The 18,211-nt window shown below is 40.6% G+C and overlaps 1 protein-coding gene across 3 annotated transcripts; it reads left to right on the top strand.

Annotated features, from left to right (window-relative positions):
• Positions 1–6: 6 nt before the first annotated feature.
• On the top strand, positions 7–14,883 carry NADSYN1 (NAD synthetase 1). 3 transcript variants are annotated; one of them, XM_031061168.1, is made up of 21 exons: positions 7–100; positions 209–269; positions 736–852; positions 1,762–1,815; positions 2,174–2,263; positions 3,120–3,129; positions 3,861–3,949; positions 4,785–4,902; positions 5,398–5,529; positions 6,064–6,138; positions 6,297–6,421; positions 6,630–6,678; positions 7,256–7,358; positions 8,024–8,192; positions 8,554–8,689; positions 9,737–9,843; positions 10,610–10,741; positions 10,907–10,976; positions 11,659–11,787; positions 12,260–12,436; positions 14,551–14,883. In XM_031061168.1, the coding sequence occupies exons 1-21, from the start codon at positions 16–18 to the stop codon at positions 14,602–14,604; spliced, it is 2,082 nt and encodes a 693-aa protein (XP_030917028.1). In that variant the 5' UTR covers positions 7–15; the 3' UTR covers positions 14,605–14,883. The 3 variants fall into 3 exon arrangements, with proteins under 3 accessions (XP_030917028.1, XP_005426171.1, XP_030917029.1); XM_005426114.2 differs by having other exon boundaries at positions 3,120–3,171; XM_031061169.1 differs by lacking the exon at positions 6,297–6,421 and having other exon boundaries at positions 3,120–3,171; positions 7,260–7,358.
• Positions 14,884–18,211: the final 3,328 nt, after the last annotated feature.

Below are 18,211 nucleotides of genomic sequence, written 5' to 3'. Positions count from 1 at the left end.
GGGGGCGGGGCCGCCATGGGCCGGGCAGTGACCGTGGCCACCTGCGCCCTGAACCAGTGGGCTCTGGACTTTGAGGGCAACCTGGAGAGGATTTTCAGAAGTGAGTGCCGAGATGGCTGCTCCCGACCCTCCCTCCCTCCCTCCCGCCGCGGGCGGCGCAGTGCAGCCCGTGCCCGTTTCACGCACTGCGCTCCCAACACTTTTCCAGGTATCGACATTGCCAAGAGCAAAGGAGCCCGGTACCGGCTTGGGCCAGAGCTCGAAATCTGGTAAGGGCGCTTTGCTGGCTCTGCTTTGGTGCGATTCCACTGAACTGTGCAAGAACAGTCGGGAAGAGCATTGGCCCCGCGGTGCTGCAGTGCCCAGAGCCGTGCTTGGAGCGTGCGACCATCGGGGCAAGGAAAAGCAGTGCAGTTGAGAGCGCAGGATTGGGTCTCTTGTCTTGGAAACCTCACTGGAAGCGATAATTTTAACCAGTTTCAGTGAGTTTTCCTGCAGGGGAGCTGTAGTGCTTTGATTTCTGCCTGCTGTCCTGGAAGGAATATCATGGGGTGATACAGAACGCTGCAGAGTTTTAAATGCTGTAAATAGGGATGGTGTTGACAGCGCTGCTTCTTCATTTTCTATATAAATTACCTATGTGGGTGAAATGCTCCCTGTCTGAAGTAGTTTTGGTTCTTTGGCTCTGGTGGTGGTCTGGCTGAATTTTTGGTTTCTCCTTGTTTCTATACACAGTGGTTATGGCTGCTCAGATCACTTTTATGAGTCAGACACACTCTTGCATTCGTTTGAAGTTCTGGGAAAGCTCTTGGAGTCTCCAGCTACCCAAGATATTATCTGTGATGTGGGAATGTAAGTTTATTTTGGTTTTTTTTTGTAAACCTGTGATAAAGGGATAAGTCCTTAGGGAATGCTGCTTGTTCCATGCTCTGGATAGTGAGGGCTCTGCACCAAATGTCAAACATATCTTAGGAACTGCACTGCTTTTCCCCTTTTAACTACCATGACCAGGATTATTGCAACATGCAGACACTTTCTAAAAGATAATCTTTCTAAAGATGGCTGGTGGCTGATCCCTTCAAGAGAGAAGGTTTCCAATATATAACAATCAGTAACAAATGTGAAGGTTTCCAATATATCACTGCAATTATCCTATATTTAGGATAATTGCAGTTATATATTGGAAACCTTCACATTTGTTACTTGTTGCCACAGGTCAGACTTTGTGTCAGGTTTATGACTTTGTGTCAAAGGGCTTTATAAATTGACTGTCTTGTGGGAATGTGGGGGCTGCTTTCACTGACAGACATCTTTACGTAAGTGTATGTGAAACTCACTGAAGCCATTGTAAGCCTTGTGCTGACACAGAAGGGGGATAAATTATATCTGTAAAATTAGCGTGTTAGTAGTGGTATAATTGTGTAAAGCTAGTTTGATTTTGAACTGGGTTGGCAGTGTCACAGGTGATCACATTTGATTAAATAACCTGGCACAGCCATGGGGAATTTTCTGGTGTGCTCATGTTCCTAAGGCTCAGGTATAGTTGAAATATCTGAGATTGACAGCACAGACAGTAACTCAGATTTTTTCAAACTGCTACTTTAACTAAAAAATTAGAAGCTAAAATTTCACGTATTGTTTTGCTTGATTCCCTCTAGTGAGGTCTTCTGAATAGTTTTTGCAGTAAAGTAGATTCTGTAGCTTTTTATAATTTCATTTAGTGAGTGTAGTCATTGCTGATTTTAGTTCTTATTTTCACAGGCCTGTTCTGCACAGAAATGTTCGCTACAATTGTCGAGTGATCTTTTTAAATAAGTAAGTAGTTCTTGATGTGTTTTATGAGGTTACACATTTTCTTTTCAGACACCAGTTTGGCCTTCAAGCAAGATTCTTGAGTGCTACTTAGAGCGATGGATTTATCTTCCTATTTGCTAAATTATGAGAGAGACAACTAAGGTTTCTCATGATCTATTTTTTCTTTTCTGATTTGTGGAAACTGAATTCCCACTGCTTTCTGGAAAAGTTCAGAAAAACCCCTTGAGTCTGCAAGAAACTTTAAAAATGTTACATTATAAAAGAAAAAAAGAATTTGTTCTTAATCAGTGTTCATATATAGGCTTGTTTGGCTGTACATCATGTGTTAACCCAGTTTTTCTGTTTTGTTTTATTTAAGAAAGATTCTTCTGATCAGACCAAAAATATCACTGGCAAATACAGGAAACTACAGGGAACTTAGATGGTTCACCCCATGGAGCAAAGCAAGGTATTCTGGCAACTCTAGGAATTGTGTTAAAAAACACAGCTTGCTGTTAGCAGCCGCAGCAGCAGGGTTAAAGTGTCTACAGCAAATCCTCGCTGGCTGCTACAGGGAGAGCAGCAGGACAGAGTCAGCCAAGCTACGTGGTTGCAGCTTGGTTAGGAAGCTTATTGAGCAGTCAAACTCTGAGGTGCTGAGCTGGAGGAAAAAAGTGGGGCTGCTTGATCCTACAGCCAGTGTAAAGTGTCATTTTCCTGGTGTGTGCTTTCTAAGAAGAGCCAGCTCAGAACTGGAGGGGCTATGTTTGTCTCCTGAGTGCTGCATCCCAGTACTGAGCTGGCAAACACTGAAATAGATGAGGTCTGTCAGAACTTCTGCAGTGAATGAAAGCTGGCCTACCTTATGATGCTGCAGAACATGCCTGGCACTCATCTCTGATGCTGTGCACTCCTCCAGTAGTCAGGGAATGTTTCCAGCTCCAGGGTCTCAGCAAAGCACTTCTGATCCCTCCTCTGAGCCCCAGCTGGTTCTGTGCTGCTCGTGTAGTAACCCTGCAAAAAGAGAAGCTTCCAGCTGGAATTTGATTTGCACGGTGTGTTCTTTGTTGGGTCTGCTTTCTAGCCAGGATGGGGCATTCCTTACCTTGCCTTTCTGAAGCACAGGTGTTGCTATCTTAAAATATTAGCATTTCTGATTAATTCCACAGAAAATATGAAGGGTTTTTTTTTTGTTTTTTAGACACACACAGCCCTGTACAACTTCAATAGGGTTTCTTTAACCAGTGTTAGAAGGTGAGATGAGAACCAGTTTTTATGCTGTGATTTATGTAACGATGTATTCACAATCTCTTAACTTGATTTAGGCATGTGGAGGAATATTTTCTGCCCAGGATAATTCAGGAAGTGACTGGGCAGGTAAGCTGTTTTTTTCTTTTTTAATTTAGCATCTTCCAGATTGAGCAATTAGAAACTGTAGTCTCCAAAATTCTGCTGCCAGTCATGTTGTAGATTCATATGTTTCAGTGGTGGTTCTAAGTTGCATTAAATGAAAGCATAATTTAACATTATTTATGTTAGTATGTGGCAGCAAAGCAAGTAAATTTTAAATCTGACTCACTTGTTTGTACATACCTTGATACCAGAACCTTGATTGCCATATTTTGCACAATTATGGTACTGAGTTTACCTGTACTTGAGACTAGAATTATGTGGTTTTAAGTTAAAAAAAAAAATTAAAAATAATTTAAACCTTATTTGCTCAGAAGGATCTAAAATGAGTGTGATTCCTAGCAACAGACGGTCTCTGTTTTGTAGATTGTTTAATACCTGTGCTTAAGCAAAGCACTGCATCTGAATACTACTGAAATAAAAACATGAAATTTCAATCAGTCCAGAAATTTGCATTTCAGAGTTGTTTTTTTTTATTTTTTTTAATCTGAGTTGGTATAAAACGAAAGAAGGTATAATGCGATTGATATTGTGTCACTAATTTCACATAAATAAGCATTCAATTTTTATATTTTCTTAAGATTTGTAGTTCAAGTTTTTGAATTGAACAGCTTGTTCTACTGCATGTGTGTAAGAATGTTCTTGTTTTTCCTCAGGAAACTGTTCCTTTTGGGGATGCAGTGCTAGCAACCAAAGATACCTGCCTAGGGACAGAAATATGTGAAGAACTCTGGGCACCAAACAGGTAAAGGAGAAGAGGAAATAAAAAGTAATCTAAAACATAGCCTGGAGCTGCCTGAAACAAATGTTTGTAGAGGTCTGCTTATTATTCTTCTGTGTAATTTATCTTTCAGAAAGTGCCAGTAAGATAAAATATAATTAGGAGCAATCAATACATCATGGGAGAGACCTCATTAGGCTAGGTGCAGGATGGCAAAGGAATGTTGGTTGTTAAACTAAATCAACTCGAGACAAGAAGGTAGGGGAGAAATACCAAAAACAACAGAATGAAAAGAGTGACCTGAGGAAATAAATGACAGGTAACTCTTGTGCTCAGATTCCTGATACTTTTCCAAATCTCCCAGTTACATTGATTTCCTTGTAACTGCAGAAGATGTGGTGTCTTGAATATGTGATTTTTGTTTTTTAGTATTTCTTTCTTCCGACATTGGAAAAAGAAAAAAAGCAGTAAAAATCTTCTCCTTGTAATTCTGTTTTTGGATTTACTAAGGGACAAGGAAAATGGGACAACTGACTTTGCAGTGTATATCCATGTTGCCCTTTCAGACCAAGATTATGTTATTCTCTCTTTATTTGAGATCTGGCCTTCTATAGAGCAGAAGGCATTTTATTTAGAACAGAGTGAGCAAAAGCCCTCCTGACCTGTGCAGCCACTGTTGGTCTTTGATAGAAGAGCTGGACATTGAATGCAAGAAAACAGATATTTTTGAAAGCCCTATCCTTGTTTGAGCTAAGACATGCAGAAAACTGACAGTGACATAAATGTTTCTGTTTGTCAGTGATTTTTAATGGCATTTGCAGTTTTCACAGTTTTATTTTTGTGCCTTTTGCTTTGACAGCCCTCACATTGAGATGGGACTTGATGGAGTGGAAATTTTCACCAACTCTTCTGGGAGTCACCACGTGCTGCGGAAGGCTCACACCCGGGTGGATCTGGTGAATTCTGCCACAGCCAAGGTGTGTGCTTTTCTATTGGAAAGTTCTGTGTGTTTGAAAAATGATGAGAAGACACTTATTGGTCTGTAATCCTATCTAACAGTGATGGGGACAAAAATAAAGCAATGAGTGTACATTACACACTGTGAAAAAGCTGCTTTGTCATTGTAATTTAACAAGCTTCGCTTATATTTAACAGTATCTGCTCTCCCCTCTGATATCCAAACACAGCTTCTGTCATCATCTTCCTGCTTTTCCCAACCTCAGTTTGAATTCAGAATTTCAATTTAGAAGTGCAGCTCTCTCTGTTTGGGTTAAGGGAACGACTCTTGCTACTAAGAGACTCCTGTCAAGAGAGAATCCCAGCCATAAATCATTCACAATGTAAAGGGAGAGGAAATTTGTAAGAAGGGCAGGAGCAGAGAAACAACATTTTGATTTTCAACATCCTGTCAGGTGCTACATTCTGAACAGTTTTTTTTTTTTCTGTTCCCTGCATGTTTGTTTCCCTGCCAGAATGGTGGAATATATATTTTAGCAAACCAGAAAGGCTGTGATGGTGATCGTCTGTATTATGATGGCTGTGCAATGATTTCCATGAATGGAGAAACAGTTGCACAAGGATCCCAGTTCTCCCTGGATGATGTGGTAATGTATTCACCCCATTGCTGCTGGGACACTTATGCTCAACACTTCCAAACATTCCAGATCTAGGTCCACATCTCTAGAGCAAGAAGGGTGTATTTTAATTATGCTATTCAACTAGATCTGAGTGTTTTCCTAGTCAGATTACCTACAGTAGCTCTCCTGCTTTTGTGATGAAGGAAGAACTGGCACAGTGGAAGAACTTCATGAAAACATTTTTGTATGCAATCACCATGAGCAGAAGAGACCTTCTTAAATGAGATTCCCTTATTTAAAGGAAGAAAGGGCAAAGACTGCAATGTTCTAATTATTACCCAGTTCTGTGGACACAAGGTTTCACTTTGATTTCAGAAAATAGTAGATTTGTCATCTAGCTTTCCTCACATTATGTGTGAGCTCCATCTCTTTCCCCAGTAATGTTTCTTGCCTTTTCCTTTGCCACAGCTGATGCTGTGGCATTTCTTGATGGCATTTCTTTTGCTAAGCATTGTTTATCAGTTTGTGTAGAGTGATCTAATGTTGAAAGCCTTTCCACAGGAGGTGCTGGTTGCCACTCTGGACCTGGAGGATGTTCGAAGTTACAGAGCAGAGATTTCATCTCGTAACCTGGCGGTGAGAACTCTTTGTGTTTGCAAACTGTGCCAAGTTTGAATAGTTATTGGATGCAAGATGTATTTGCATGTCTTGATTTTCACAGTATCTTAGAGAGCTGTTTTTTTTAAACTATGTTAAAATTGGTGTCTTCTGAATTCTTCTGTACTATTGCTTAGGCAAGTAAAGTGAATCCTTATCCCAGGGTAAAAGTGAACTTTGCTCTGTCGTGTCCTGATGATTTAGCTGTTCCTACTTGTATGCCAATCCAGTGGAGACACCACAGTCCTGAGGAGGAGATCAGGTAATTAAATGCTGAATCTGTTGCTTGAGAATTATTTTGGTTTAAAAAAACAAAACAAAACAACAAAGCTCAAAGAAAGAGATAAACATAAAATGTTGTTCAGATTTAAGTAAAGGAAATCTCTCATTGGAAGACCACAGTAAATATGCTGACTTGCTTAGGTGTTATTCCCTAACCTTCTTAGAACAATCATGTTCTGTAATTTCAGCCTTGGACCTGCATGTTGGCTCTGGGACTATTTAAGGCGCAGCAAACAGGTAAGAACAACTGGGTTTGTTTTTCCCTTGGCATACACCGCTTCTTTTGTGCCACAGGCACAATCCAAATTGTTTTCATGTGCTGCTGGTAACCTAAACTGATGTTAGTCCAAGGTGCAAAGTTTGAGTATTTCACTGGTAGCTCAGTCAGACTTAAAAATTGTATTCCAAGTGTGACTTCAGTATGCTCTGTGCACCCTTCCCTTAGGAATTGTGCTTTCTTGAGTGCTGCAGAGTGACATGAAGTTGTCATTCAGTGTAATAGTAAAGTATATATGAAAAATATTATCCTTTTTATTAGCATTTCTGTCTTACTAGAGGGTAAAGACAACTGGAATTTTTTCTAGGCAAAGGGTTTTACACTGACTGTTTGTTTGATTACCCAGTTGATGAGAGTTTCAAAGGATTTGCTCTGGGTGGTTTGTTCTGTTTTTCCTCAGTAATACATAAGCCTTGAACAATATGAAGTCTTTAAAATGCCTGTCATTCTTCTACAGGAGTGTGTTTCTGAGTGGTACAATACATATTTTTTTCCTTATTTTGTTATGTGGAACCTCTTCCTTGCTCTGTTTTCAAGGCAGGATTTCTCCTCCCTCTGAGTGGTGGAATTGACAGCTCTGCTACAGCTTGCATAGTGTATTCCATGTGCCACCAGGTTTGCCTGGCAGTCAAGAATGGCAGTAAGTAGATCTGTGTGTCTGGCCAGCTCTATTTACTAATGGTTATGGATAAGTTAATATTAGCTGGGTGCAGTAGCTGCAAGAGCTTATTAATGGTGGCAGACCCTTTTTTTGTTGTTCTAATGCAGTCCTTTGTATTTCTTCAGAAATTCCAGTAAAAATGTGCGTCCAAATTCAGATTCTATGAATTGGCATAATAGTTTCTGGTTTGGGTTTAAGAATTGGATGTGGAACTCAGACTAGTTTCTGTCTAGACTATTGTTCAAATGTTGGCTGATGTAGTCTTCAGTTTATTCTGAGAATTTTCCCCTTCTATTAAAAGCAGCACTACAAAGCATGGTTAGGAATGGTTTAAGTTCTTTAAGTTCTGGCTTTAAGCACGCTTCATGCTTTTAGTTAAGTCTTTGTACATAGTGGATCGTGTTTTCTATGAAAATTCTTCAGTAGATCTAAAAGATTTAACATTTCTGTGCTCAAAATCAGAAACAAAATCAGCAATTCTTTTATTTGATAGATGAAATTTTTTTGGGGAGTTAGATGTAGTAGTCTTATTTGTCATGGGCACTGTAAAACTTAATTGGAATACAAGGGATGTACAAGATATTTGCAAAGGGAGGAGCACAATAATTTCCACTCCTGTTCTGTTTCTTCTGCTCTGTCCTCAGATGCAGATGTGCTGGCTGATGCACGCAGGATTGTGAATGATGAGACCTACATCCCTGAGGATCCTCGGGAGTTCTGCAAGCGTGTCCTCACCACGTGCTACATGGCTAGTGAGAACTCCTCCCAGGATACCTGCAACAGGGCCAAGCTGCTGGCTGAGCAAATAGGCAGGTACAAGCTCAGAAGTGGTGGGAAAAAACATCATGTTCTGGCAAAGACTTACATCTAAAGCCTTCAAACTCGAAAAGGGGAAAAAATAAGAGAGGAATAGGAGGTGGGTTAAGTAAGAATGCTACAGATGTTATTACTAAAGTGTTAAAGTGATGCCAACTTAGAAGCATTTGGCAAAGGACATGCAATTTTGGAAACAGACTCTGAAAAGTGTTATTCTTTCCTAAGTTTCTTCCTACCAGATCTGAGATTTTAGCACCTTAAAACCTCATTTGATGGGTGGATTTTTGGTGGGTTTTTTTCTATTTTTTTTCTAGTCAGATTGTGCTGGCTGAGTCACTTGTGCTTGAATTCTTCTCAGCTACCACATCAACCTGAACATCGATGCGGCTGTGAAAGTTGTTGTGGGGATCTTCAGTGTGGTGTCAGGTCGAACTCCCCAGTTTTCTGTCTATGGAGGGAGCAGCAGAGAGAGCCTGGCACTCCAGAATGTGCAGGTGTGTGTCCTCTAGGCTGAATCACGTCACACTCTTTTGGTTCTGTGGGCTTTGCATTGATTTTTTTTTTCATTTTCCAAACTAACCAACAACTCTGCTTTAGTTCCGAATGTTGGTTATCCTGTTTGATAGTTTTTGTTAATTTGAGGACTTGATCTTTCTCTGTTACTGGAGAAATCCAGCTGTTTGCTCTGGAAGCAAACATTGAATTCTTTGTCAGCTTTTTGACAACAGGGGAGGTTTAAGTCACAGAGAAGTGTGGATATTTGCTTAACATTTTCAACAATTTCTGCTGGAGCTGGATCCTAGGTTGGTTTGGCATTGCTGCCATCCTTAGAAAAAAAGCTGAGTTTCAAAATGGGGACAAAAGCAATGTAAACTTTTTAGAAATGTTGTCTATTAGACTAGAGAGATTTATTTACTCTATAAAAGGATATGGTTTATCTGCATGCTTCATCCATCATGGATCCTTGTTAGTGCTATCAGAGGTAGCAAATGGCAACTACTCCCCAATTTGCAGTTGGCCAGGAGAAACTTCCTCAGTCTGTGGCAGTAGCAGGTACTGAACCTGGATTTCCTGACTGTGTTCAGCAATTTCTCCACAAGACTATCCTTCTTGCAGTCACGCTTTGTCGCCCTGATTTTTTTAAGATTTTCTAAGCTTTCTGATATTTACATTCTTGTAACGAACTTTCTCACACATTTTCTGTAAATAACTCATTGTTCTGCATTCTTTTATAAAAGAAGAGAAATTTGACAGACTGTTGGTTTGTCCAGTGTCATTGGAGGGGTGACACTGGCACCCTCCAATCCACTGTCACTTTTAGAAAACTATAAATGTTAAAGTCAGAAGATAATCTTCCCTTTTTTCTTCACCTTGAGAGCAACAGTGTGCGCTTGTGTTCTTTTGTGTCCTATAGTGACAATGCTTACCCTGCCCAAATTTTGTTCTTCATGAGCTTGTTTAGACAATTGATTAATTAAAGTGACTGGGGAGAAATCACTCTGCTATGTAAACTTTGCTTTCCTTTTCATTTTTCTCTGCAGGCTAGAATAAGAATGGTCCTTGCCTACCTGTTTGCTCAGCTGGCACTGTGGGCTCGCAGGATGCCAGGGGGACTGCTGGTGCTGGGATCAGCCAATGTGGATGAAAGGTTGGTGAAAATTGGGAATCCAAACCCTCGTGGAGCAGGTCACTGTCATTTCCTGCAACTCTACCAAATACTTCTGTAGATTATTACTCAGAAGACATAACAACCTAAGAATGCACTGGTAACAGTGAAATTAATAAAAATAGTTAAATCAGCTTGAATGGGAAATTGTATATTTTTTCAGAGGTTTAGCCAAAGTATTGCTATAGCTTTCCCATAAAATGCTGTTTTCAGTAGAGCTTACCTGTGCATTCGCTAGGCTAACTTCCCAATTTGTTGAATTTTCAATTACTCTATTAGGAATGAAGATGTGAACTTTGAGCTCAAAAAGCAGACCTTAAAATCTGGAGTACTGTTAGTAGAGCTAGTATCTGAAGATTAAAGCAATCCCTGTAAGATTGTGGGAGTGGTAACCTCTAAAGCTGTGAGAGTACTGTGTGCTGGTTGTGTGGGTGTTTTGAGATTTGAGATTGTTTTAATTAGTCAGCACAGTATTTTAATTGCTTTGAACATATTGCCTCAGCGTGGATAGTTTTGCAGTGCATTATGATTGTTTAAAGTATCATCTTCTGGGAATTTCAGGGCTTTAGGATAGCCCTGCTGCAGTTAAACATGTTGCCCTTCAGGTGTAAATATGTTACTAATCTGCAGTTTGTTTCTCCCTTTCTTTATGCTGCATATAAATTCTCCGTAGTGTCAAGGGTTATATATTTTGCTGCAGTTACATTATTATTAACTGTTGCTGTATAAAATTTCCTGTTTTGCTCAGTCTCCGTGGTTACTTGACCAAGTACGACTGCTCCAGTGCTGATATCAACCCCATTGGTGGCATCAGCAAGACTGATTTGAAGAGCTTCATTCAGTACTGCATTGAAAACTTCCAGCTCACAGCCCTTAGGAGGTGAGCAATGATTCAGTGACTGTGTTTGTTCATTCCACTGGAGGAACTGCCTGAGCCAGGTGCTTCATTTTTGGGATGAAGCGCTGTTTTAACAAACCAAAAATCTCATAAAAAGTCATAAGGCTGCATGGAATCCATGTTTCTCCTTTTCCTTCTCCCTTGCAGTATAATGTCAGCTCCACCCACTGCAGAGTTGGAGCCCCTGGTGGATGGACAAGTGGCTCAAACTGATGAGGTAATAACGGGCAGTGCCTTTAAAATCCTTTAAGCCTTACCCCAAAATCTGGGGTTTGTCCCATAGCTCTTGTTGACTCCTGTATGTAACCATGCTTACTGACAGGTGTGTTATAACCAGTCTTAAAGCTGCCAACAGGGCATTAGTTCCCCACACCTGCCCTGTCTGTGTTGACAATAGTTTCCAAAACAGCAAATTAACATTTTTTGAATTATTTTAGATTTTTGGACACTTAGAACCCTATCTGTGTTGACAATAATTTCCAAAATAGCAAATTAACATTTTTGAATTATTTTAGATTTTTGGACACTTAGAAGGATGGGTGTTGTAAAATCCAGTTTGTTTTAAGTTGTTTTTTGGTTTTTTTTTAACATCAAAAGAAAGTCAGGGCTTTACTGCTATGAAAATGACTGGTGGCAAAGCACTCTTCTCCCCACATTCTTCTCTTTGCTGTCCCTTTGGAAAGAAGAGCAAAATCTGATAAAACTACCTTTGTGGCCTCCAATCTCCCAATTCAGAGAAATTCCAGTGCTTTTTTTTATTTCTGCTCATAGTATGTCTTTTTGACATTGACAATATAATTTTGGTGTTTCTCTGATTTAACTGGGTTATTTTAATTGCTCCATGAAAGTATTCATTAAAATTTGCATACTTAAGATTTTCTTTGACTTTGTGTTTTCAGGCAGATATGGGGATGACATATGCAGAGCTCTCAATCTATGGGAAATTAAGGAAAATTGGAAAGGCTGGACCATACAGTATGTTCTGTAAGCTGATTAATATATGGAAGGAAATTTTTACTCCAAGAGAGGTAATATACCAAAGAGAAAAAAAATCAAATAGTTTAATGCTTTTGCCAAAATAGAGCATGTTTGGAGAAAGGTCAGGTTCCTTTTAACTGAAAGTAATAGTTTCATTATTTTGTGTTCAGAGATTATTCTACAGGTGCAGCAGAATATGCTGGAAAAGCTGGCCTGCATCTCTTAAATGGAGCTTGTTGTCTTGTGCTTCAAATTGCTAAAACAATTGTTAATTGAGTAATTTGAAAACAATTACTTCAGAATTATACCTTGGGGAAAATTGTTCTCTAAAATACAGATGACCAGCTACTCTTGAAGCCTTTGGTTATGTGTTCTGAGACAAAAAATGGCTCTTGCCTTGAAAGAATATCTAGACCGTGTGAAAATAGAAAACAGTCTCCAAAACACTGTGCTCCTCTCAGTTTTTAAATGAAAATACTAAGAAACTTCATCTGGTTAAAAGCTATATTCTTTGTACACCAGGTGGCATCCAAGGTTAAGCATTTCTTCAGGATGTATTCAGTCAACAGGCACAAAATGACCACCCTCACTCCTTCCTACCACGCTGAAAACTACAGTCCAGATGACAACCGCTTCGACCTGAGGCCTTTCCTCTACAACACCTCGTGGTCCTGGCAGTTCAGGTGTATAGACAAACAGGTAAATGCCTTCTGCTTCTGGAATGATTTTGTATTTAAATTATTCAAAGTGGGTCAAGCCCAGTTCCAGTGAATTTCCAGTAAAAGACAAATAACACGTAGGGTAGCAGTTATTACAGAAATAACTGTGATTGTTCTTTTCACATAACTGTGAGGTTAAGTGCCCTGATTTCAGTGTAGGCTGTTTAGGTTCTTTTTAGCCATACTGCTATGAAAACAAGAACAAGAAAAAAAAAAGAATACGTGTACTGAGGACTGAAAGTAATAGGTGTACCCAGACTCATGAAGTCCTATGCTAATGAGAGAAACAAGCTTTTGTGTTTTGGTTTCTGTTCAGGACCTGTCTGAAGAGATCTGCTTAATTGCAGAATTAAGACTTGACCCACGTCAGTGTGGGGAGAGCCAGTGTAAGAGGCAGCAATTCACTGTGAGTGCTTCTCCCAGCTGCTTCTGCAGCAATTCCTTTTTTGAATCTCAAGTTAGCTGACTCACAAATTCATGTTTGATCAAACACAGCAGCAGCAATGGTACCATGCTCAGTTTGAGCACTGAGATGGGGAGGGGCCCAGGCGATTATTGAAACGGTGCTTTACTTTTTATAGTTTTTATCCACCCCTTCAAACTTATTTTTAATGCCTCTTTTATGACACAAATGCTGGGGTGAAGAATTTTAGCACCTTGAAGTTTTTCTGCCAGAAATTTTACGCCCCAGTTGCTTTTAAGAATATGTTTATACATGTAATAAAATACTAATTCCTTCATCTGTGAAATGCCAGACATGTTGTAATAGTATTTTACTACCTTGAAACCTGGGATAAAAGCTACCATGTGCAGTATTTAATTATAAAGTAGTATAGTGGGAGATTTTTTACATCATGTTGGACTTTTTTCCACTGAAGTCCAGGACAAAAGTTATTTTGGTCTCAGTGGGAGTCAGGGAAAATGTTTTTGTAGGGTCTGGACCAAAATGTCATTATTTTATGCTTACAGTAAATGTGATTAAGATCTTTTAATGATGCAGATATTGTTACATTCTCTAACTAGATTTGTATGTAATAGCAGTTGTGCTCTGCAAGGGTAGTGGTCATTGCAACTTATTCCTGGAAACCAGGAGGCAAGTTTAGGGAAGATTTTATTGTGTAGATAAAAGTAACCTGAACTGATAGCTCCTGCAGCTCTTTGCAAGATTGGAAAATGATAATTTGCGGTGGTTTGAGTCAAATCTGCTCTATTAGAGAAAAGGAATACAGGAAGAGTTTCTTCTTACTGCAGGTGTTCAGCACAATTGTAATTCTGAAGAGAATCACTCTCCAGGACAGTGTGCCACTGATGATTCTGCTCCTGGGACTCAATCTGCACTTAAAATTTTTCTGGCATAGTAACAGGACTGTAAAAATATGGCATGAACTTGACATAAAACCCACCTTTAGTTAGGTAATGCCAGGTTTTCCTGTAGGAGAGTCGTGTTACAGCTCAAGCTCATTTGTGAATGGAAACAATTTGGAGTGCTAATGATAGAGAAATCTGTTGGATTTGTAGAAAGTACTTTTCTGCTTTGGATGTAGTCAAGCCATTTTAGTTATCCACTCTTTTTTGGTGCAAAATTCCCTTTGCATTTGCTGTAGAAGGAACAGGGGTAAAAGGAATTTAAGATCACAATTTAAGATCATTTGCTGGGAATTACCAGATTTGCTCTTGGAATCTTCGTGTCATTCAGCTCTACCTGGCTGAGGGGGTTTAGAACAACCCTAGGAACTCTGTAGCTTCTGCCTTGGAGCTGTGTCTGAACTAAAGGATTTGTGGTCAGAGCATAAATGATGCACTTCCAGGTGCCAAAATATTCACTGGGATTTTAATAGCTGCCATAATTTGAAGGAACTGTGATGCAGCTCAGAAGAAAGCTGGCAAATCTGCCTGCAAGGATGAGATATCTGCCGGCCATCCTCTGCTTTTTCCAGTGTTACCCCACAAGATTAGCTGCATTTGGTCAAACCAAAAGATTTATCCACTTCATAAAAACCTGATCTTTGTGTGTCTCTTTTACAACCAGTAGGAGATGCTGATGGAAGAAGCAGCTTCTTTTTGATACTGAATTGGCTTCTTTTTTACTTGCAGGTATCCAAGCTAGAAAAAAAGGAAGGAATTTCTGTAGCTGAAGATGTGGACTGACTTCCTGTCTTGTTTAACTGTGGTCATTAATTTGCCAAACAGAATGTTCAAAACTGGATTATATTGTGATAATGAGCAGGGATAACCTGCTTAACAGTTCTTGAGCTGACTGTTGTAATCAATTTTTTTAATTTACTCCCTTTTTTCTCCCAATATACTTAAACTGTAGGTTGGCTAAGGGATCATTTATTAAGGATCTCCTTCAACTTCTTGAGTTAATTGTCTTTAATTTAAAAACTCACGTTACTTTGCAATAAACTTGTAATTTTGTCATGCTAATTGACTCAGTTCTTATTGTACATGGTTTTTTATTTACCTGCCACTGGCTTTGTAGACTGGCCCAGTGTTTTGAGTGGCCACAAAGTCAAACTCAGCAAGGTGTTGGAGGCATGTCTTTCTTGAAGCAGATGGGTAATCTTCATGTTAGTGGGGTCGAATTTAGAGTTTAACTTTTTGTTTCATTTGAATATTGCAGAATGAAGTATAAAACCAGTGTCCTCTGAGCTCAATTACAGTGTTACCCACATCCCACCTCCAGTTTGCAAAAACTTAATTTTTAACTTCATGTCTTCAAACTGATCTTTTAAATTTGTTCGGTGCTGTGGAGCAATAAAAAAAGGATGGGCTTGTTCCTTTGTCTGAGGCCCTTTTCTGCCTTTTCATTTAATGGTTAGCTGTTCCCATTTCTTTTTTAAACTTTGATTTGAAAGGTGCACTTCTAATAGGGAAAACAAGAAATGCATTTCTGCAGTTCTGGGCAAACAATATTCTTAACTGCAGCAACAGGAGAGCTCAGGCCCAGTGAGACTTCTGTTAAAATAGTCTTACATTGTGCTAGTAGAAAATGTCTGCTAAAAAGGGCACATTCTCCACAACTCAGGAGTTGATTCACTTGGAGTTAAAGATGCTGCAGGAAGAATGGAAAATCCCAGCTGTGATTTGCCTTCCTTCAGAGTTAGTTGGGCACTTCCAATTCCAGCTAGAGGGGGTGGATGAATTCTGAAGAGAAGTTAAAAAAATTGTTGTGTATTTGAAAACTTCTTATTTCTTTGTTTCCTCCGGAAGTCACTGGTTTCTCTTTCTGGACAATCAGAGAAGAGGAAAGAGAAGACATTTGCTTTCATTCAAATAAAAAATAATAGCACAAAACCACAATATTTACATATGTCTCCTGTGTTGTTACAGTTAGTGTTAGTGTTGTTACCCAATCTATTTCCAACACCTTTCTTTTTTAGCAATTGCATTTACAGCACATGTACAAAGTGCATTTTATTTCTTACCTGCTAATGCTGACTACAGATTGTACCAGGTCACTCCTATTTGCCTTTTACTATCCAGAAATTTTCACTGCTGCCTCTAGTCATCAACACTTAGCTCCAATGTTATCAGTGCATTGTTGCCTACTGAGAATGGGAAATAATTCTAACGTCACTGATGATGTTCACTTTTTACTGGAGACTAACTGTATTTGGTTTGTGTGGCCAGGTTTTAGTGGCAGGGGGAGTTACAGAAGTGGCTTCTTTAAGAAGCTCCTGGAAGCCTCCTGCAGCAGAGGCAGAGTCAATCCCAGCTGGCTCCAGGATGGACCAAGGCCAAGGCAACCAGTGATGGGAGTAATGCCTCTGATAACAGAATTTAAGAAGGAAGAAAAGGTATTGTGCAGAAGTAATTGCAGCCAGAGAAGAGCAGGGTAAGAAGATGTGAGGGGAACAGCTCTGCAGACACCTAGGTCAGGGCAGAAGGAGGGGCTGGAGCTGAGATTCCCCTGCAGCCCATGGAGGGAGGGCACAGGGATGCACAGATCCACCTGCAGCCCATGGAGGGAGGGCACAGGGATGCACAGATCCACCTGCAGCCCATGGAGAGAGGGCACAGGGATGCACAGATCCACCTGCAGCCCATGGACGGAGGGCACAGGGATGCACAGATCCACCTGCAGCCCAGGGAGGGCACAGGGATGCACAGATCCACCTGCAGCCCAGGGAGGGAGCCCACACCAGAGCAGGGGGATGCCCTAAGGAGGTCGTGAACCTGTGGGAAGCCCATGCTGGAGCAGGGTCCTGGCAGGACTTGTGGCGCTGCAGGAAATGCACAACAGGCTGTTCCTGAAGAACTGCAGCCCGTGGGAAGGACTCGTGTTGGAAGAGTTTGTGGAGGACTGTTGTCTGTGGGAGGGAAACCCCCAGGCTGAAGGAGGGGAAGGACTCATTGCCCTGAGGAGGAAGCAGTGGCAGAAGCAATGAGAACTGACCATAACCCCATACTCCGCCTCACTACACCAGTGAGGGACAGGGGTAGAAAATCAGGAATAAGTTTAAGCCCAGGAAGGAGGGAGGGCTGGGTTGTCTTTAGGATTAGCTTTATTTCTCATTATCCTGTTTCGTTATGATTGGTAATAAATTTAAATAATTTTGCTATGTAGATTCTGTTTTGCCTATGATGGTATTCAGTGAGTGACCTCTCCCTGCCCTTAATTAATATTTTCTCTCCATGTCCAACTGAGGAGGGGAGTGATGGAGCAGCCCAGGTCAATCCATTGCACAATCATTATGATAAAGAAAACATCAAAGAGTTTTCGTTTTTATCTTCAGCTAGATCTTACCCTTATTTGGAAGTCAGTGTTAAACTTATTTTTTGATTAAACAGTGGTCCAGATGAAAGCAAAAGCTATTTATTAAACACATATAAAATTATGCATGTTCCTCTTAGAGTTAAATAAAGGTGGCCCTTAGAGACCAATCAATTTTTTGTTATTTAGCTGAATTTGACACATCTTGACTATGAGCTTGTTATCCCTACATACCACCAGCTCCCTGAAAGAGAGCTGCCTATCACAACACCATTGTCCACAGTGAACATTGCTCCCTGCTCCATGATTTTATTTGCAATTCAACTAGTTCTTACAACTAAGAGTCACCTTATAACAGTCTTGACTAGTAAATGTGTAAAATATTCACTGAAGTAAAGAGCACTCCGTTCGGTAAACTAAATGTAGCTTTCAATTAAAGAGCAAAGGATGGGTCTACTTTTACTTAGCAGGTTGGAATACTAAAATGAGGGATTGATACACTCTCGTGTTCATCATTATGCTGCCACAGATCCCAGTATGCGGCAGAAAAGCGCTGGCAAATTGTCCCGACGCCTCTTTTGAAATTGCAGCTTTATGAAATTGACCGAGGGAAGGGCGTGTGAATGGGAGCGTGAGAAAAGCGGGCGAGTAGCGCAACTGAAGCATCTTTAACAGTGAAAGCAACATGAGTCGAGTTCGCGGCTGCTCATGGAATGCCTGGGTGATTAAATACAAATGAAGTACTTTCGGCAGCCAGGGATGTGGATGGTTATTCAGGACTGTGATATATGCGGGAAGCGGCCCCGCTGCTGCCCTGCGGCACCCAGCCAGGAGCCTGCAACCAGCCTGAGGCAAAAAAGGTGCAACTCCTTAGCGGGGATGTATTTTTTAAAGTCCATAATTGACGTGTGGGATGTGAAAACCCGACACTTTTCTCCCCCACACCCCGCCTGCTTCAGTACCCCAGGGGCGGGCGGGAAATGGCGCCCAGGGCACGAACGCCGGGGCAGCGCCGGGCCCGGCGGGAGGAGCCCTGCG

Source organism: Geospiza fortis, unplaced genomic scaffold (assembly GCF_000277835.1).
Source record: "Geospiza fortis unplaced genomic scaffold, GeoFor_1.0 scaffold590, whole genome shotgun sequence".
In the NCBI taxonomy this organism is placed as follows: Eukaryota; Metazoa; Chordata; class Aves; order Passeriformes; family Thraupidae; genus Geospiza; species Geospiza fortis.
This window is presented reverse-complemented; position numbering and strand designations above follow the sequence as displayed.